This window comes from Leguminivora glycinivorella, chromosome 15, assembly GCF_023078275.1.
Source record: "Leguminivora glycinivorella isolate SPB_JAAS2020 chromosome 15, LegGlyc_1.1, whole genome shotgun sequence".
In the NCBI taxonomy this organism is placed as follows: Eukaryota; Metazoa; Arthropoda; class Insecta; order Lepidoptera; family Tortricidae; genus Leguminivora; species Leguminivora glycinivorella.
The window spans coordinates 21,596,579-21,614,483 of record NC_062985.1 but is presented as its reverse complement, the minus strand read 5'-3'; the positions used below and the strand labels follow the sequence as shown (position 1 = coordinate 21,614,483).

Here is a 17,905-nt window from a genome sequence, read left to right as displayed (position 1 = left end):
GGGGCGCCCGCGGGAGCGCGTCGGCTGCAAAATGCGGCGACTTGCAAAATGAGCGAGCGCGGGAAGTGACGCAGCCGACACGCGCGCTCCCACTGCAGGCTGGCACTGAGGCGGGGCGGCCCGGGCCGGCCCCGCGCCCCGCGCCCGCCGCCGCGCCTGCGTCGCGCCACTCCATGTGCCCACACCAGCCAACCCAAAGGGTTGCTTCTCGCTAATTACTCACATACTCTATTTAACATCAATTAGCTGTGTTTTATTGATACCTGCTTTATATTTTTTCATTCATCATTTTTTGGGTTATGTAACGTGCGTGGGATAAGTTCTAACGCAGCCCTTAGGTTGGCAGTGAGCGAAGGGCGGCGGAGACGGCCGAGCGCGCCCGACCGGCGCCGAGCGACGAGTTCCGCCCAGTCGATAAGGCCGTCTCTGCTGAACAAAGACACTAACCTATGATAATTACATTTAATTAAGGGTAACTGGACTATTTTGTTTAATAAGCATATCGCGCCGCAGCGAACGGCCGATTTTCGCTCGAATGGTTCCATAGGTGAGCTCTTATCGGGACTCCGCTTACACTTTGCAAACTGAAACTTTGGCACGCTTCATATTGTTTGATGCGCGCTTTCAATCTAAAATAAACTTACTTTACATTACAAAAATAAAATATATATGTTTAAATTAATAAAATTAACTGCCGTCAACTTTAAAAGTGGCCAGGATTAAAATATGCATTTTTTATTAATTTAATTAAAAATTTTGACATTACTAAGTAGTGAAAATAAACATCAAAATGAATATCAAAATAATCTAATAATATTCATATTATTGCGGTTTATTTCCATATGTAACTAAAATTGACATTATTAGTTAAAAGTGTAAATTCGAGCATGTAGGTACCCAGATTATATAAATAATATTCAGAGTCAGTTTTTTGTAATAGCCACCCAAGGACCCAAGATGACAAAAAATAACTTTTAAAAAACTAAGAATGTCGGTTAACGTTTTACTTTTTACAGACTCGTTGGAGATACTTTAAAAGTTAATTTTCATTTTGCGACGTCTTGGTAACGCTGGAAATATTAAGTTTTTACAAAGTAGTAAAAATGTTTAATTTATTAATGAGTTAAAGAGATACAAGCTTCAAAATGAAACTTTAATTTTTAATTTTGAGATGACTTTTTACTCATTAGGGATACAACACTTTTTTTAAACTGGTACATAGGTATATGACTGTGTGTTATTTGCTCAAATACGGTAGTCAACCAAGATCAGTAAAATATGCTACATTTGTGTAGCCCTGCTACGAGCTACGCCGCCCGTAGCAGAGCTACGCTCGTAGCACTGCGAGTCGAGATGCCCGGTCGTTATTTACGACAAAATGGCTTTTACGACTAAATAAACTTGTTTTAAGATACAATTAAACTTAAAGGATTGCTATATAATGTAGGTATTATGGTTACGCCATGTAAACACGTCGATAAGAAATAAAATAACCAACACCGAAACTTTCACCGAACATAATCTGAATTCGACATCAAAGTAAACTGTTGGAGCGGTTTTTGCCGCAATTTGTATTTATCGCAACTATTTGTGGACGCTTTGTGATTCAAAATGTTGACTAATGTGTGGGTAGCGCGTAAAAGGTTTATGTTTAAAAAACTTTATTTCTCAAAGAAATTATTACATTTCGCTTAATGAGAAAATTACAGTATATACCTATGGGTACATATTATAAATAATTGCAAGACCATCGCGGAGCAGTCTACACAAGAACCTTGTCTACTCACAAATATATCTAAAAAACTAAGATTCAATGTTCTATGATCTAACATAATCTATGTAGGTAGGTTTTTTTTAACTAAGCTAAACAAAATCAGTTTAAAGTGGGTAATTCGCTAGGATATACAGTTAACTTGAATAATAAATAAACTACGTAAAGATAACCACTGTTGCTAATCACTTGAAGTAAGTTTCTTGGAAGTAAGGGGTTTTACTTTGGCTGAGGTCAGCATTTCTTGGCTATCCTTTTTTATGATATAGGCAGCAAAGTATAGAGTATTATAATATTATGTTCCTGCCGGTGAGTAAGGCAGCCAGAGCTCAACGGAACTAATTTGTTCCGTCTATTCTCCTATGAGTCGTCCCGAACCCTGCTCAGAACTTGCTGTGTTAAGTACACAGTAAAAATGAGTGTACAAGTTTCTAACTGGTTGGCAACGCGCATGTGACGTGACACTGCTTGAGTTGCAGGCGTCCATAGGTGACGGTGACCGCTTTCGCCTGATGGGCAAATCACTGCTGCTACTCCCTTCAGTCGTGTTTTAATTGAAGTGAAACTTCTATGCGACTTCCAACTCACAGTTTTTAACGTTTAACGCGCACAACGTTATCGTCGTTAACGTCTGATGTCATATGTATGTATGTATTTTTTTATGTATTTAAATATATTATATGTATGTATATTATTATCTGTGTGTAAGTATGTTTATTCTTTTATATATTACATATAGGTTAGCTTAATAATATTGTGCAAATTACTTAACTATTTTGTTCTTAATATAATTAATTAATGTTGCACCGCCTACAATTTCTCTGTTTTGCCCGAAGGTTGACTGGTAGAGAATGCCTTATAGCATTAAGTCCGCCTTGTGTACAATTGTATTTTCTTTGTGCAATAAAGATTAAATAAATAAATAAATAAACGTTAAATGTGTAACGCTCAGTGTTCCCAATTCGAATTTTGAAATACCCCTTCCTATTTTCAGTTCTTTCCGCACTATTTTTTATCGCCACTCGTCTAGACCTTCAACCTTCCTTTTTCCGCACTCGTATCGTAATGTACTATTTCCGTACAGATGGTGCTTTGTTACGCTCTAGTACGGGAAGTGGTTCATTTTTTGTCAGGTCGAAACTTCGGCGGGCCACCCTGGGCAAGGTATGCCCCAGCCTACCGGTCACCCGACGCGTCTAAAAGACGTTTCTCTTCTTCTCAGTCATTCCCTCGTGACTGAGGATCGTGACCAACAGTGATTTCTCCACTTGACGCGGTCTAGGGCCATATGGACTGCCATCTGCATGGAACCACAAGCTTTCTTCACGGTCTCAGCCCACCTTAGCGGTATTCCACCCCTTGAGCGTCGGCCTTCGACTTTGCCGAGCATAATGTTCCTTTCGAGAGTCTGCTGTTTAGAACGCATGATATGCCCGAAGAACCTGAGTATTCAGGTAGTGAAGACGTTTAGTCAGCTCCTTAAAAATGCCATGTGCGCCCTGACCCCACAGCTCAAGCGTCTTCTACATTTCTAATTAAAAAGCTAATTTGGCGACCGGTCTGGCGCAGGCGGTAGTGACCCTGCCTGCTACGCCGCGGTCTCGGGTTCGAATCTCGGTAAGGGCATTTATTTGTGTGATGAACACAGATATTTGTTCCTGAGTCATGGATGTTTTCTATGTATGTAAGTACTTATATATATTATATATATCGTTGTCTGAGTACCCACAACACAAGCCTTCTTGAGCTTACCGCGGACCTCGGTCAATCTGTGTAAGAATGTCCTATAATATTTATTTATTATTTAATTTTTGACACTGGCGTTCTAGGGGTTAATCGGATATTAATCTCAACTCCTCATTCCTCAACTCAAATACCTTTACTCATCCATACACTTCCAAGAAAAAGCATAAGCATGTTATAATAACGATATCAACTTGACATCTTCTAACTTCGCTATAATATCAAAATTAAGTTTGGCTCTCATTATTGACGTTAACAAGATCCCTCAAATCGACTACGTAGGTACCACAGACCATCTCTTGTAATAGACTTTGCAACCCCTCATTGGCAGCAATTATTTCAGACCTTATATTATAAGTTCAGTGGCCTGCTTCACCACAGTGATAATTGTCACCCGACAGAATGACACTTCACCGTTCATTTCCTGTTTAACAGTTTCTGTGCACTGAGAGAAAATACAACCAGTTTTCATGTTCGTTCAACAAGTTTTTTGGTTAAAATAGCGCCTACGTGCTCTTTGGTTCAAACAACAAGCTACTTGTCATTTGAATCGGCAATATATTTGAATCAACAAGTCGATTTTATAAAAACAACCTGACACATATTGTTTTAAACATACGTTTGGCTGATTCAAACGGATAAACCGCAACAAGTCGAACTTGTTAAATTCACAATGCAAATTTCTTTCAGTGTGCGGATACTTTACTCTGTGGCGACGAATAACTTTTTCATGACCCGCAAGCCGTGTCACTAAAGTGTATATATTTTTTTTTTTACTATGAATAGGTAGACGTTTGACCACGATCACACCTGATGGTAAGTGATGATGCGGTCTACGATGGAGCACGCTTACCTATGAGATACCTATTTACTCTTGCTTTAATTAAAGAGACCTGGATCGTACTCATGTGGGAACACAGACTCAGGCAGGGCATTCCACTCCTTGGCGGTTCGCAAAATAAATGTTGAAGCGAAACGCTTATGGCGTGACGACAAGTGTGTCATGAAAAAGTTGTTTGCCGCCACAGAGTAAAGTTTTCGAAAATGGAATACGCAACGAATCGGTTAACAAGGTAAAAGTGACGATGAGTAACAATGGTATTTATCGACCCAGGAATTGGCACAGAATAGACTAGTGTCCTACTAGTCAAATCAGCTTCTTTTTAAGAACTGTCAAAACGATTTGCTAATATGTAATTACTATGAAATACTGAGGAGTGACATAACGATCAATTCATTTACTTTAATATCTTTCTCTTTAACTTATTAAATATAAATTATGTTTAAAAATAACTAGGTTGCATTGGGGTAATTTCGAATCACAGAAACGCTCGGGTAATTTCGAAAGGGGATTAGACGACTTTCCATATTTTTTTGTTCTAATTATTTATGTGGTGCTTTATTTCGTGCACAGAATAAAATATTTTATTTTAAGTATAGGAAACTAGCCTATTGTCAGTGTCAAGTGTCAATGTCACTTTAGTGAAATAGGCCACTAGTGTCACTAGTGCCACTGGTAGCCTAGCGGTAAGTGCATGCGACTTTCGTTCCGGAGGTCGCGGGTTCAAACCCCGACTCACACTCATTAGTTTTTTGGAACTTATGTGCGAAATGTCATTTGATATTTGCCAGTCGCTTTTCAGTAAAGGAAAACATCGTGAGGAAACTGGGCTAATTCCAATAAGGTCTAGTTACCCTTCGGGTTGGAAGGTCAGATGGCAGTCGCTTTCGTAAAAAGTAGTGCCTACGCCAAATCTTGGGATTAGTTGTCAAAGCGGACCCCAGGCTCCCATGAGCCGTGGCAAATGCCGGGATAACGCAAGGAGGATGATGAGGCCACTAGTGTCATTCCAGGTTCCTAACTAATTTGGTTGTTCAATACTTACTATTCGTATATTGAATTGTCCAATTTACACAGTACCCTGTCATCCTCCTCCTTGAGTTATCCCGGCATTTGTCACGGCTCAAGGGAGCCTAGGGTCCGCTTTGACAACCAATCCCAAGATTTGGCGTAGGCACTAGTTTTTACGAAAGTGACTGCCATCTGACTGACTAGGCTTTATTGGAATTAGTCCGGTTTCTTCACGATATGTTTTCCTTCACCGAAAAGCGACTGGCAAATATCAAATGACATTTCGCACATAAGTTCAGAAAAACTCATTGTTACGAGCCGGGTTCGAACCCGCGACCTTCGGATCGAAAGTCGCACGCTCTTACCGCTAGGCCACCAGCGCTTACATAATACCCTGTATGGGTCATTAACTCATTAACAAACGTGACCGTACCAGACGAAATGACAATCGTTGAAGGTACACGTTTCGATCGCGAAACTTAGTCTGGCTCTCTCGCGCCAATACGTAAGAGCGATAGAGATAGCTAGCTACCAAAACTACTATACTATCGTGTGCGTTTGTGTATTTGGCTACGCACTTATAAATTATAATGCCTGATTAAACTAAGCATGTCTGTCCTATTGAATAGTGACCCTGCTTATTTGCTTAATTGAAGGTCAAGGTGAGGTAAGGGCAAGGTAAGGTAAGGGCAAGGTAAGGTAAGGGCAAGATGGGGGTCAATCCGCGGCAAGAGCGTGAGTCACGATTTTATGGCTTGCTCCATTTATTCACGATGCAAGTTCAAGATATAATTTACATAAATACTGTTAGCGACGCGTCGAAATATATGTAAAATAGCATAAGAATTCGATTAAGACTGTATTCGCAATAAAGATTATTTCGTAGGTAGGAAACGGGTAGAACTGCGTTAGTTAAGTTAATTTTGTCAATTCCGATTATTAAGTATGATAATAAGACTCATATGTGATGTATTCGATAGCAGGCAATTCCCATATTCCTTCCTTCCCAAGTCGCGGAAACCGAGTCCAAAGTTCAATCTAAACTCAGACTGTCCATTGGACTACGATTAATAGCCAATAAGCACTAACGTGAGAGGCTTAGAGCGAGAAAACCGAACTCTCCTCTGATTGGCTAAAAATATTTCCTTAAAGTTCCGAAATCATTTTCCTTTCACCCGAAAATTGCCTTAGGATTACTCGAATCCAAGCCAATAACTCGATAACTATAAGACATATGAAGATGTAAATAGTTTTAAAACGTAGCTGGGAACTTACGTAACACGATAACCTACATTTCCATAGTAATATGCCGTTATCGATAACAATGGAGCTCAAGGCAAGCTGAGAAACCAGTCTATTGTATGGCCCGGACGGCTAATCACCTCTTCTATTGTGTAAAAACGTAAACAAACGCAGGTGCATTCCACTCGAGGTGAATGACCCTAGTGTCAGGTGCATTGTTGCGTAATTTCGAAGCGATAGCCTAATTAGTTTATAAGTAATTAGGATTTGAAAGAAAAATGATAGCGTTAAATTCACGTAATCGAGCGCCGTAACGCGTTCGACCAATCACGACGCGCCATCCGTCGCCTATCGGGCGCAATTATTTACCTCTCTATCGCACGGAGCCTCGCGCTCAGCCGAGTCGTGATTGGGCGAATAAATTGAAATGTTTCTTTCCGTGAAGCGTAGGCGCATTCTGAAAAGGGGTATAAAAGGAACGATCGCTCGGTATGGGACATTCGAATTCGACCGGAACAAGAAGAACCAGCAGCCTCCAAGGAAAACCAGCAGCCAGCAGCCTACTACAAGCAGCCTACAGCCAGCAGCCAGCAGCCTACAGCCAGCAGCCAGCCACCCTCCACGACGGGTAGCGGCAGCAGCAGAAAACGACAGCATCGCGACGTATCGTCCGTACCGAGCGTTTCGTTAGGATCAAGTTAGGATATTAGCTTAGGAGTATTTTTATAACCGCGTTAAAATTAGAGTCGTTGATTATTGTAAATATAAACCATTTGATTTGATTCGTTTTTTAGTTAGTGTATTCCAAAATCATAATCGGTACGGTTGATTGCTGAGGACGACATCGAAGCTCAAGGTACAGGCCCGGGACGAAAGAGTGAGTCGCACGAGCTCCAGCACATTCTCTCCACTTCGAGCCGTCGATAGGAAGCTTTGCGGACGCGGTCTGCAACAGTTTCTGGTCCTTCGAGCCGGATCTTCGTGCGGACTACGGGTCTACAGCGACGTACCTGTCATGAGCGACGACAGGATGGTAAGGACGAGGTCCAGGTCCAACCGAGCTGCGTCAGTGACGAGCGAAGAGGAGAGGCAGCAACTACTCGACGAAGGCGCGTCGGCGGCCCGCGAACGAGAGGCCGCACGCGCAAGCGCTGAGAGGGCGATGGGCGCCGACGCGGCGCGCCCTCCCTCACCTCCCTCCGGACCCGCTGGCGTAACGGAAGGGCTTAGCGTCGCCGGCGCGCAACCGATGGGCGCGGCGACAGCTAACAGCACGCTCAGGTATGGATTAACCGTAGAGACACCGAGGTCACCGTCCTACGACACGACATTGCTATGGCGAAGGGATTTAGCCAAGCGGTTACGGCGTCGTTCCAGACCCACGCCGATCCCAGCTAGACATCCCAAGGCTGCCGTCATAGACAGAACTACCGAGAAACGAAAGTCGCTGCAGGAAACTACCAAGGAGGTAAATAAACCAATTATTAGAGCTCAGTCCGTCAGATCACATGCGAGCAGTCGCACTGTGATAGAAGCGCAGCTGTCTCAGGCGGAGCTCGAGGCCAGCGAACGGCTAGCGGAGATATCCCGGAGGGAGTTGCAGCTAGAAGCGGACATGGTACGTAAACGGCTAGACGCCAGAAAACTGCAGATCCGCGCTAATGCGGATAGCGCAGACGAGCACGAATCTGCTGGTAGCGTGCGGAATTCGAATCAAGATCGATTAGACGAATGGCTAGAGAACTCGCGAGACGCGACGTCAAAACCCATTTGTAAGAGGTTAACCGACGAACCTCTACCCAAGTACGAGACTCCGAGACGACCTGCGCAGGCGGAGCGGCATATTCGAGGCCTCTCACCGGACCGCCAGGTATATCGGCGATCGATATCGCCACCGTCGGAGTCGCGTAGGCGATCGATATCGCCACCGGAGCGACGCAGGCGATCGACGACGCCGCCGGCGCGTCGCGAGCGATCGACGTCGCCACAGCTGGACGCGCGTACTCCGCACACGGCGCACACGCGCGCCACCGAAGGTACTGTAGCAGAGTCCATGCTGCACCTGTTCGAGAGGATGCAGATGGCGGCCCGTCCAGCCCCGAAGGATATATTCGAGCTGCCGCATTTCTACGGAGACGTCAGCGAGTGGAGAAGTTTCTACAATACCTACGCAGAGACATCGAAGCGGTATAAGTTTACTGACTACGAGAACGTGGCGCGGCTCAGGATGGCTTTACGCGGGGACGCAAAGACGTGTGTGTCTCACGTGTTATCGACAGCCACCAGACCCGATATGATCGTGAGAATACTGAAAAAGCAGTTTGGACGCAGCGAGGTATTGTTAGACAAGGCGATTGACGACCTGCGAAAGTTGCCGCAGTTGGGGCCTACCGCGAACGACCTCAACACTTTCGCGATAAAAATAATGAACGTGGTATCTACAGTTATGGATATCGATCGAAGGCACTATGCCGATAACCCCATGCTCATCAGAGAGGTTACGGACAGGTTGTCGCCGCATCTTCGAAGCAGATGGTGCGACTACGCGAAGAAACATCGAGACAGCAAGGACCCGGAGATTCTGCAGTTGGCGGATTTCCTCATGGAGGAGAGCGAACAGGAGATGTCCTTCTGTCACGCCCGCGCCGCCCCGAGGCGAGCGCAGGCGCCGTTATCAGTGCCGCACGCGCGCGCAGCCGGCGCTCGCGTGAAAATATCCGCAACGCACAACCAGCCGAGAGCTCCCACAGGACGTCAACACGAGGTGCAGAAAGTGACGTACGCGACACGTCAAGCCACAACATCCCGTTCGACGACGTGCCTGTTCTGCGGTGGCGGTCACCCGACGCCGGACTGCCGCAAGTTAGCCGCCCAATCCGTGGGCGCTAGATGGGAGTGGGCGAAATTAAATCGTATATGCTATCGCTGTATCGACGCGAAGCATATGAAAACACAATGCAAGGCCAAAGCGTGCGGCGTTGCAGGCTGTCCTCACGTACACCATCGACTGCTTCATGCGGACTCGCCGCAGGAAGTGCGTGAGGATACGGCTATGGTGCTAACACAAGAAATCAGGTCAGCACCTACATCGTCAGCAGTGACGTCATCGGCCGAGCCAGCGGACACGACGGAGCCGCGAGCTGCGGACGACGAGAACGACGCCCGCGTGTACGTGTCGTCAACACCGGACTACAGCGTGCTGCTAAAGGTACTACCCGTAACCGTATCAGGTCCAAAGGGAACGGCGCATATCTTCGCTTTCCTTGACGATGGATCCACCTTGTCAATGATCGACCAGGACGTCGCGGACGAGATCGGCGCGGTCGGTCAAGACGAGCCGCTATGCATAAGAGGTATTCAGCGGTTGAAACTTAGCTCAGTGACACAGACGGTCAAGGCTAAAGTAAGCCCCGCTCGAGGCGGCTTGACATACGATATATCCCTAAAAACGGTAGACGGACTAGGGATACGCTCGCAGTCATTAAATAAGAAGCGTCTATTGGAATACGAACATCTGGCGGACTTGGGCGACGAGTGCTACACGGGCATGGGCGTGCCGCAGATGTTAATAGGCGGAGACTTCAGTCATCTTATAAACCCGACGGAGGTGAGGCAGGGCGGCGAGGACGAGCCGTGCGCAGTTAAAACCTCGTTAGGATGGGTTTTCTTCGGGCGAATGCCGAGGTATGTACCAAATAACGAGCAGGTCGTGATGCACTGCCACAGTGACGACAGTGATCTCGTGGAGCAGGTCAAGAAACACTGGGCAGTCGAGGCGCTTGGCATAACGGCAAAGGACAACATTCGACCCGACGACCAGCGAGCGATCGATACATTCGAACGAACAGTAAAAAAGGTAGGACAGAGATACGAAGTCGGCCAACTATGGGCTGCCGACGACATAAAGCTGCCACCGAGTTTCAACATGGCGAAGGCGAGATTACGCAATCTAGAAGCCCGCATGTCGAGAGATCCTGACTTCGCCAACGAGTATCAAGCACAGATACACAAGCTTCTGGAAAAGGGGTACGCAGAGCGCATCATGGAACCACCGCAGTCAGATCGGATGTGGTTTCTGCCCCATTTCAGCGTCTACAATTTAAATAAAGGAAAGTATCGCGCTGTATTCGATTGCGCCGCGAAAAGTCAGGGATGTGCATTGAACGATTTCATCCTCGCGGGACCGGATTTACTACAGAGCCTGCTGGGGATACTACTTCGATTCCGTGAGTGGGAATTCGCCGTCACCGCGGACATACAGGAAATGTTCCTTCAAATACAGCTGCGAAGAGAGGATCGGCATAGTCAGCTCTTCATCTGGAGGGGATCGCGGCGTGACGTGACACCGTGGACGTACCAGCTAAACCGGGTATGTTTCGGTAACATCTCTTCTCCTTTTCTCGCACACTCGGTGCGGAATAGGAATGCGACGGACAACAAGGATCGCTATCCGGACGCGGTCTACGATATCCATAATAATCACTACATGGACGATTATGTGGCATCATATGAGACAGAACGGGAACTCATATCAACAGCGACACAGGTGAGACTAGCACACGCGGAGGCTAGCTTTCGGCTGCGCAGCTACGCTAGCAACAGCGAGTTGTTAATGCGAAACATCGATCCGGAGGAGCGAGCGACGGGACCTTCTCATCTCGGAGAAAAGCAACAGACCGTCCTCGGAATGACGTGGGACCCAGAGACGGATACGCTGGGGTACAACACGAAAATGCTACGAGTACCAGACGACGTGAAAAGGTACGAGCGATCGCCCACTAAAAGGGAACTTTTGAGTGCCGTAATGTCAGTTTACGACCCATTAGGCCTCATAGCGCAGTATATGATAAGCGCTAAGATCATATTCCAACGTGTGTGGACAAAGGGCACGGACTGGGACGAGCGGCTGCCGGCGGAGGAAGCGGAGGACTTTTTCCGGTGGCTGAGGGCACTGAGCGACGTGTCCGCGCTGCGAATACCCCGACGATACGCCACGCCCACCGGTGCAGTTAGAAGAGAACTGCATATTTTCAGTGATGCATCGACCGAGGCCTACAGCGCGGCGGCCTATTGGCGAGTATCGAACGACGAGGAGGAAACGCAAGTGAGCTTAGCTATAGCGAAAAGCCGAGTTTGCCCGCTAAAGGTAATGACAGTTCCCAGGCTCGAATTAACCGCAGCAGTCGTCGGCGTGCGGCTGGCGGAGACAATTTTACGCGAGCAGCGTTATCCTGTGACAAAGGTGACGTATTGGACAGATTCCATGGTTGTTCTCGGATGGGTTCGCGATGACGCGCGAAACTATCGTCCGTACGTGTCACACCGACTTGCGGAGATCGCCGAGAAAACAGATAGAGACGCGTGGAGGTATGTACCAACCGCTCAGAACCCCGCAGATCGAGCGACGAGATGTCAACCAGCGCAGAGCGTGCGCATCGAGGACGAGTGGTACGAAGGACCGCGCTTTCTCTATGGACCCGAGACATCATGGCCTAGTCACACATCGAATCGAACAGACGACCTGCCTGAGAGGAAGGCGAGGCCGTCAACCGAGACATCACTGGCGATCATCTCAGCGAAGCCAGACCCTTCGAGCGTACTGCCAGACGTGAGACGATTTAGCAGTTACGACAGACTGTTGAACGCGACAGCGAACGTCTTGCTATTCATCGAGAAAACGAGAACGAAGAATAAAGCCTTGCAGCTACAAGTCAGACATTTGAGAAAGGCAGAACACATGTGGTTGCAATACAGTCAACGACGAAGCTTTCCCGAAGAGCTTCGAGCCTTAAGCCAGAATAGGCTCATCGATCGCAAATCGCGATTATACGACCTGGCACCCGAGCTAGGCGATGACGGCGTGTTACGCATGAAGACGAGGCTGGGCAGCGCTCCAGTATTGTACACCGCGCTACAACCGATAATACTGGATGGCCGCGAGCCGTTCACCCGTCTACTCATCCTGCGAGCTCACCGACGATCAGCGCACATTCACAACGAAGCAGTAATCAACGAACTGCGACAAGAATATTGGATACTACATCTGCGGCCGACCGTGAAGTCTGTAGCTCGAAACTGCGCGCTATGCACACTACGACGAGCAACACCGAGAGCGCAACCCTTAGGCGATCTCCCGCCCGAGCGACTACGGGCGTATCAACGTCCCTTCACTCACACCGCACAAGACTACATGGGACCGATGTTCGTCACGATCGGACGGCGCAGAGAAAAACGCTGGGTGTGTCTATACACGTGCCTAGTGACGCGCGCTATTCACCTTGAAAGCGTGCACAGTCTTTCAACCGACAGCGCGCTACTATCACTACGAAGATTCGCCGCGAGAAGAGGATGGCCCAGGACGATGTACAGCGATAACGCGACGTGCTTCAGGGCGGCGGCGACGGAACTACGTGAGGCGTACCGGCAATGGCTGCCTGTACTGCAAACTTACGCCACTCAGAACCGAATGGAGTGGAAATTCATCCCACCTGGCAATCCTTCGGCCGGGGGCGCGTGGGAGCGAATGATAAGGACAGTTAAGATAGCGATGTCCTACACTTTCAACGAACGAGCACCGAAACCCGAAGTTTTCGAAACTCTACTCGCCGAGATAGAGAATATCGTCAACCGACGACCACTTACACATGTCAACGTCGATCCAGACTCCGAAGAAAGTTTGACTCCAGCACACTTTCTACTTCTTCATAACGCTAACCTACCGATGATTGGCGTTTACGACGAGAACGAAAAGAAGCAATGGAAGATGGCCCAAGCGCTTGCCGACCACTTTTGGCGGCGCTGGACCAAAGAGTACTTTCCTCTACTGGCACCGAGGAAGTCGTCCCACGACGGAGGGCGGCAACTTCAACCAGGCGATGTGGTCATCGTCGCTGAACCCAATGGTCCACGCAGCGTGTGGCCCCGAGGCGTCGTCGAGACTACCTACCCGGGACCCGATGGACGGGTCCGCTCCGCTGACATCAGAACGAGACACGGGACGCTACGCAGGCCCAGCTGCAGGCTGGCGGTCATCGCGTCGCAACCCATGCACCAGGAGTCTTCGACTGCGGGGACAAAATGTTAGCGACGCGTCGAAATATATGTAAAATAGCATAAGAATTCGATTAAGACTGTATTCGCAATAAAGATTATTTCGTAGGTAGGAAACGGGTAGAACTGCGTTAGTTAAGTTAATTTTGTCAATTCCGATTATTAAGTATGATAATAAGACTCATATGTGATGTATTCGATAGCAGGCAATTCCCATATTCCTTCCTTCCCAAGTCGCGGAAACCGAGTCCAAAGTTCAATCTAAACTCAGACTGTCCATTGGACTACGATTAATAGCCAATAAGCACTAACGTGAGAGGCTTAGAGCGAGAAAACCGAACTCTCCTCTGATTGGCTAAAAATATTTCCTTAAAGTTCCGAAATCATTTTCCTTTCACCCGAAAATTGCCTTAGGATTACTCGAATCCAAGCCAATAACTCGATAACTATAAGACATATGAAGATGTAAATAGTTTTAAAACGTAGCTGGGAACTTACGTAACACGATAACCTACATTTCCATAGTAATATGCCGTTATCGATAACAATGGAGCTCAAGGCAAGCTGAGAAACCAGTCTATTGTATGGCCCGGACGGCTAATCACCTCTTCTATTGTGTAAAAACGTAAACAAACGCAGGTGCATTCCACTCGAGGTGAATGACCCTAGTGTCAGGTGCATTGTTGCGTAATTTCGAAGCGATAGCCTAATTAGTTTATAAGTAATTAGGATTTGAAAGAAAAATGATAGCGTTAAATTCACGTAATCGAGCGCCGTAACGCGTTCGACCAATCACGACGCGCCATCCGTCGCCTATCGGGCGCAATTATTTACCTCTCTATCGCACGGAGCCTCGCGCTCAGCCGAGTCGTGATTGGGCGAATAAATTGAAATGTTTCTTTCCGTGAAGCGTAGGCGCATTCTGAAAAGGGGTATAAAAGGAACGATCGCTCGGTATGGGACATTCGAATTCGACCGGAACAAGAAGAACCAGCAGCCTCCAAGGAAAACCAGCAGCCAGCAGCCTACTACAAGCAGCCTACAGCCAGCAGCCAGCAGCCTACAGCCAGCAGCCAGCCACCCTCCACGACGGGTAGCGGCAGCAGCAGAAAACGACAGCATCGCGACGTATCGTCCGTACCGAGCGTTTCGTTAGGATCAAGTTAGGATATTAGCTTAGGAGTATTTTTATAACCGCGTTAAAATTAGAGTCGTTGATTATTGTAAATATAAACCATTTGATTTGATTCGTTTTTTAGTTAGTGTATTCCAAAATCATAATCGGTACGGTTGATTGCTGAGGACGACATCGAAGCTCAAGGTACAGGCCCGGGACGAAAGAGTGAGTCGCACGAGCTCCAGCACATTCTCTCCACTTCGAGCCGTCGATAGGAAGCTTTGCGGACGCGGTCTGCAACAAATACAATCACGCCTGTATCCCATAAAGGGGTAGGCAGAACACTTGAAATTACTAAAGCTTTAGTGCCACTCTTGGCAAATAAGGGGTTGAAAGAAAACGAAACTGTGACATTGCAGTGACAAGTTGCCAGCCTCTCGCCTACGCCACAATTTAACCCATATCCCATAGTCGCCTTCTACGACACCCACGGAAGAAAGGGGGTGGTGAAATTCTTAACCCGTCACCACACAGGCTCAGGCAGTTATAATTTATCTCTAAATAAGTGTTACTTTCCCGATGTTATGCGTAAATCATTTGCAAGTTCAAATAAACAATCAATGAAGTCGTAACTCACGTTACTTTTACCTGGATTCACCCTAGTGGCAGTTTAAGGAGTTATTTTGTGAGGGACATATTTGGTCCTGTGGACATACAGGAGGAAGCACCCTGGTGTATGCTGTTCGCCGATGACATTGTTCTTGTTGGGGAAAATGCACTTGAGGTCCAGAGCAGACTGGGAAAATGGCAAGAAAGACTGGAAAGTGTGGGACTGAAAATCAGTAGAACCAAAACTGAACATATGTTCTGCGATTTCGGTGGTCTATCCAGTTTTTCCCCTATTGCCTTAGATGGTGTATACCTACCAGTCTGCTCCGACTTCCGGTACCTTGGGTCATTATTCCAAAATGACGGAAGCATCGACCGTGACGTGAAAAATAGAATAAATGCGGGATGGATGAAATGGCGACAGGTCTCAGGGACAACATGCGATCGACGGATGCCCCTTAAACTTAAGGGGAAAATCTACAAGACGATTGTGAGGCCTGTTGTATTGTATGGATCTGAATGCTGGGCGACAAAGGTGGAGGATGAAAGGAGAGTGCACGTAGCGGAAATGAGAATGTTGAGATGGATGTGTGGAGTGACCAGAATGGATCGGATCAGGAATGAGTATATTAGGGGAAGTTTGAAAGTTGCGCCTATAACGGAAAAGATGAGGAGTGGCAGGTTGGCGTGGTTCGGTCATGTAATGAGGAGGGATGAATGTCATATAGGCAAAAGAATGTTGGAGATGAAGGTTGATGGATGGAGAGGGAGGGGTAAACCCAAACAACGCTGGATGGATTGTGTGAAAGAGGATATGAGGAAGAAAGATGTGAGTGTTGAGATGACGAAAGATAGAGGAGAATGGAAGAGGAAGACGTGTTGTACCGACCCCATATAACGTGGGATAAGGGTAGGAGGAAGAAGAAGATATTTGGTCCTGTGTCATAAGTTTCCTTAAGGCATTTAAAAATTATATTTACCTTAAAATTATATTTATAATTATAGAAACATCATACACAAAATAATTGTCAGTCCAACAGTTAAATAATCTAAATAAATAAAATAAGAAAGAAATGTTATGTGGGTACTCATACAATGAATAGATGAAAAAACCTACATGAAAAAAAAATGTTAAAACTAAATTAAAACTTACTATATAAATTATTTTCTTTAGAATCCAAGACTAAGCAAAAAATGTAATAGCCTGGCTTATATCAAAAATAGGCCCTTGAGGCATAGTACCAAGGATGCTGGCGACATTTCCTCGCTGTATCGCAATTCTGATGTGCGAAAAAGTCGATAGCTCTTTGGTCTTTCTTTTATTTATACACCCTGTTTTTATTGAATTCTTTTAACTTTGAGGGAATCCAGCATCCTTGGTACTATGCCTCAAGGGCCTATTTTTGATATAAGCCAGCTATTACATTTTTTGCTTAGTCTTGGATTCTAAAGAAAATAATTTATATAGTAAGTTTTAATTTAGTTTTTACATTTTTTTTTTCATGTAGGTAGGTTTTTTCATCTATTCGTTGTATGAGTACCCACATAACATTTCTTTCTTATTTTATTTATTTAGATTATTTAACTTATCTGCTTATCTCCATGTACCAAGCACAGGTCCGATCGTGCGTGGAATACTGCTGTCACCTATGGGACGGTTCCGCCAAGTATCAGCTGGCAGCCCTGGAAGCAATAGAGCGTCGGGCACATAGGCTCTTCGGCAATGACCCTATTATTAAGGCTAAATTGCAGACCCTAGAACATCGCCGTCGAGTCGCTTGTCTGTCGATATTCTACCGGATACATTCTGGGAAGTGCGCTCAAGAACTGCACGATCTAATTCCTCCTTCTCCTTTCCATCTTCGGACGTCCAGGCGGGGGGAACGAATGCACCCGTATGTGGTTAGTGTTCCATTTATCCGCACAAAACGATTTGCCTCATCCTTTGTAATGCGGACTGCAAAGGAATGGAATGCGCTCCCAGCATCGGTGTTCCCAGAAAAATACGACCTCGGTCTCTTTAAACGAAGAGTGAATAGGCTATTACTGAATCGGTGAGCTCCATCTTAGACTCTGTCTTCACTTCCCATCAGGTGTGACTAGGGTCAATCGCCGATCAGTCCATAATAAAAATAATAATTTAATTACTGAACACGTGCGTGGCATACCTTACCGCTTTCTATTTTATTTGTTTTGACATGTGCCGTCAAACACTTGACAGTTGAATGTTATGATTAAGGTTCTCTTACACTAATTAATTCATTTATTATGTATGGAAACGAAAAGATTTCTTTTATCGAATTTAACAAAAAGCGATATACAGGGTTCCTGATGATGAACCTAACTGCGTGTCAAATTTAAAGGAAAAAAATAATAAACACGGTGTATATTACGTAACACCTACATTTCTTCCATGGTCTGTGGCAAGCAGAAGTGCGGTGTTTATAATATTATGCCGTCTACGTCATTAAGGGATTAGCCGTAACTTCCTCAGGGCTTCGCCCCAGAGTTGGCTCTGACC

General features: G+C 46.2%; 1 protein-coding gene across 1 annotated transcript; it reads left to right on the top strand.

The window, feature by feature from the left end:
* The first annotated feature begins 7,770 nt into the window (after positions 1–7,770).
* On the top strand, positions 7,771–13,692 carry LOC125233819. Its single transcript, XM_048139949.1, has 3 exons — positions 7,771–8,478; positions 9,379–10,664; positions 12,105–13,692. Exons 1-3 carry the CDS (start codon positions 7,771–7,773, stop codon positions 13,690–13,692), a joined length of 3,582 nt encoding a protein of 1,193 aa, XP_047995906.1.
* The last annotated feature ends 4,213 nt before the right edge of the window (positions 13,693–17,905 follow it).

What these genes read in the sequence shown, in the direction of transcription:
- LOC125233819 (XM_048139949.1), top strand. Translation starts at nt 7,771, where the DNA reads ATGGGCGCCGACGCGGCGCGCCCTCCCTCACCTCCCTCCGGACCCGCT. An exon ending in GCCTCTCACCGGACCGCCAG is followed by an intron (nt 8,479 to 9,378) that starts GTATATCGGCGA and finishes CACGAGGTGCAG; the next exon opens with AAAGTGACGTACGCGACACG. An exon ending in CGCATCATGGAACCACCGCA is followed by an intron (nt 10,665 to 12,104) that starts GTCAGATCGGAT and finishes ATCATGGCCTAG; the next exon opens with TCACACATCGAATCGAACAG.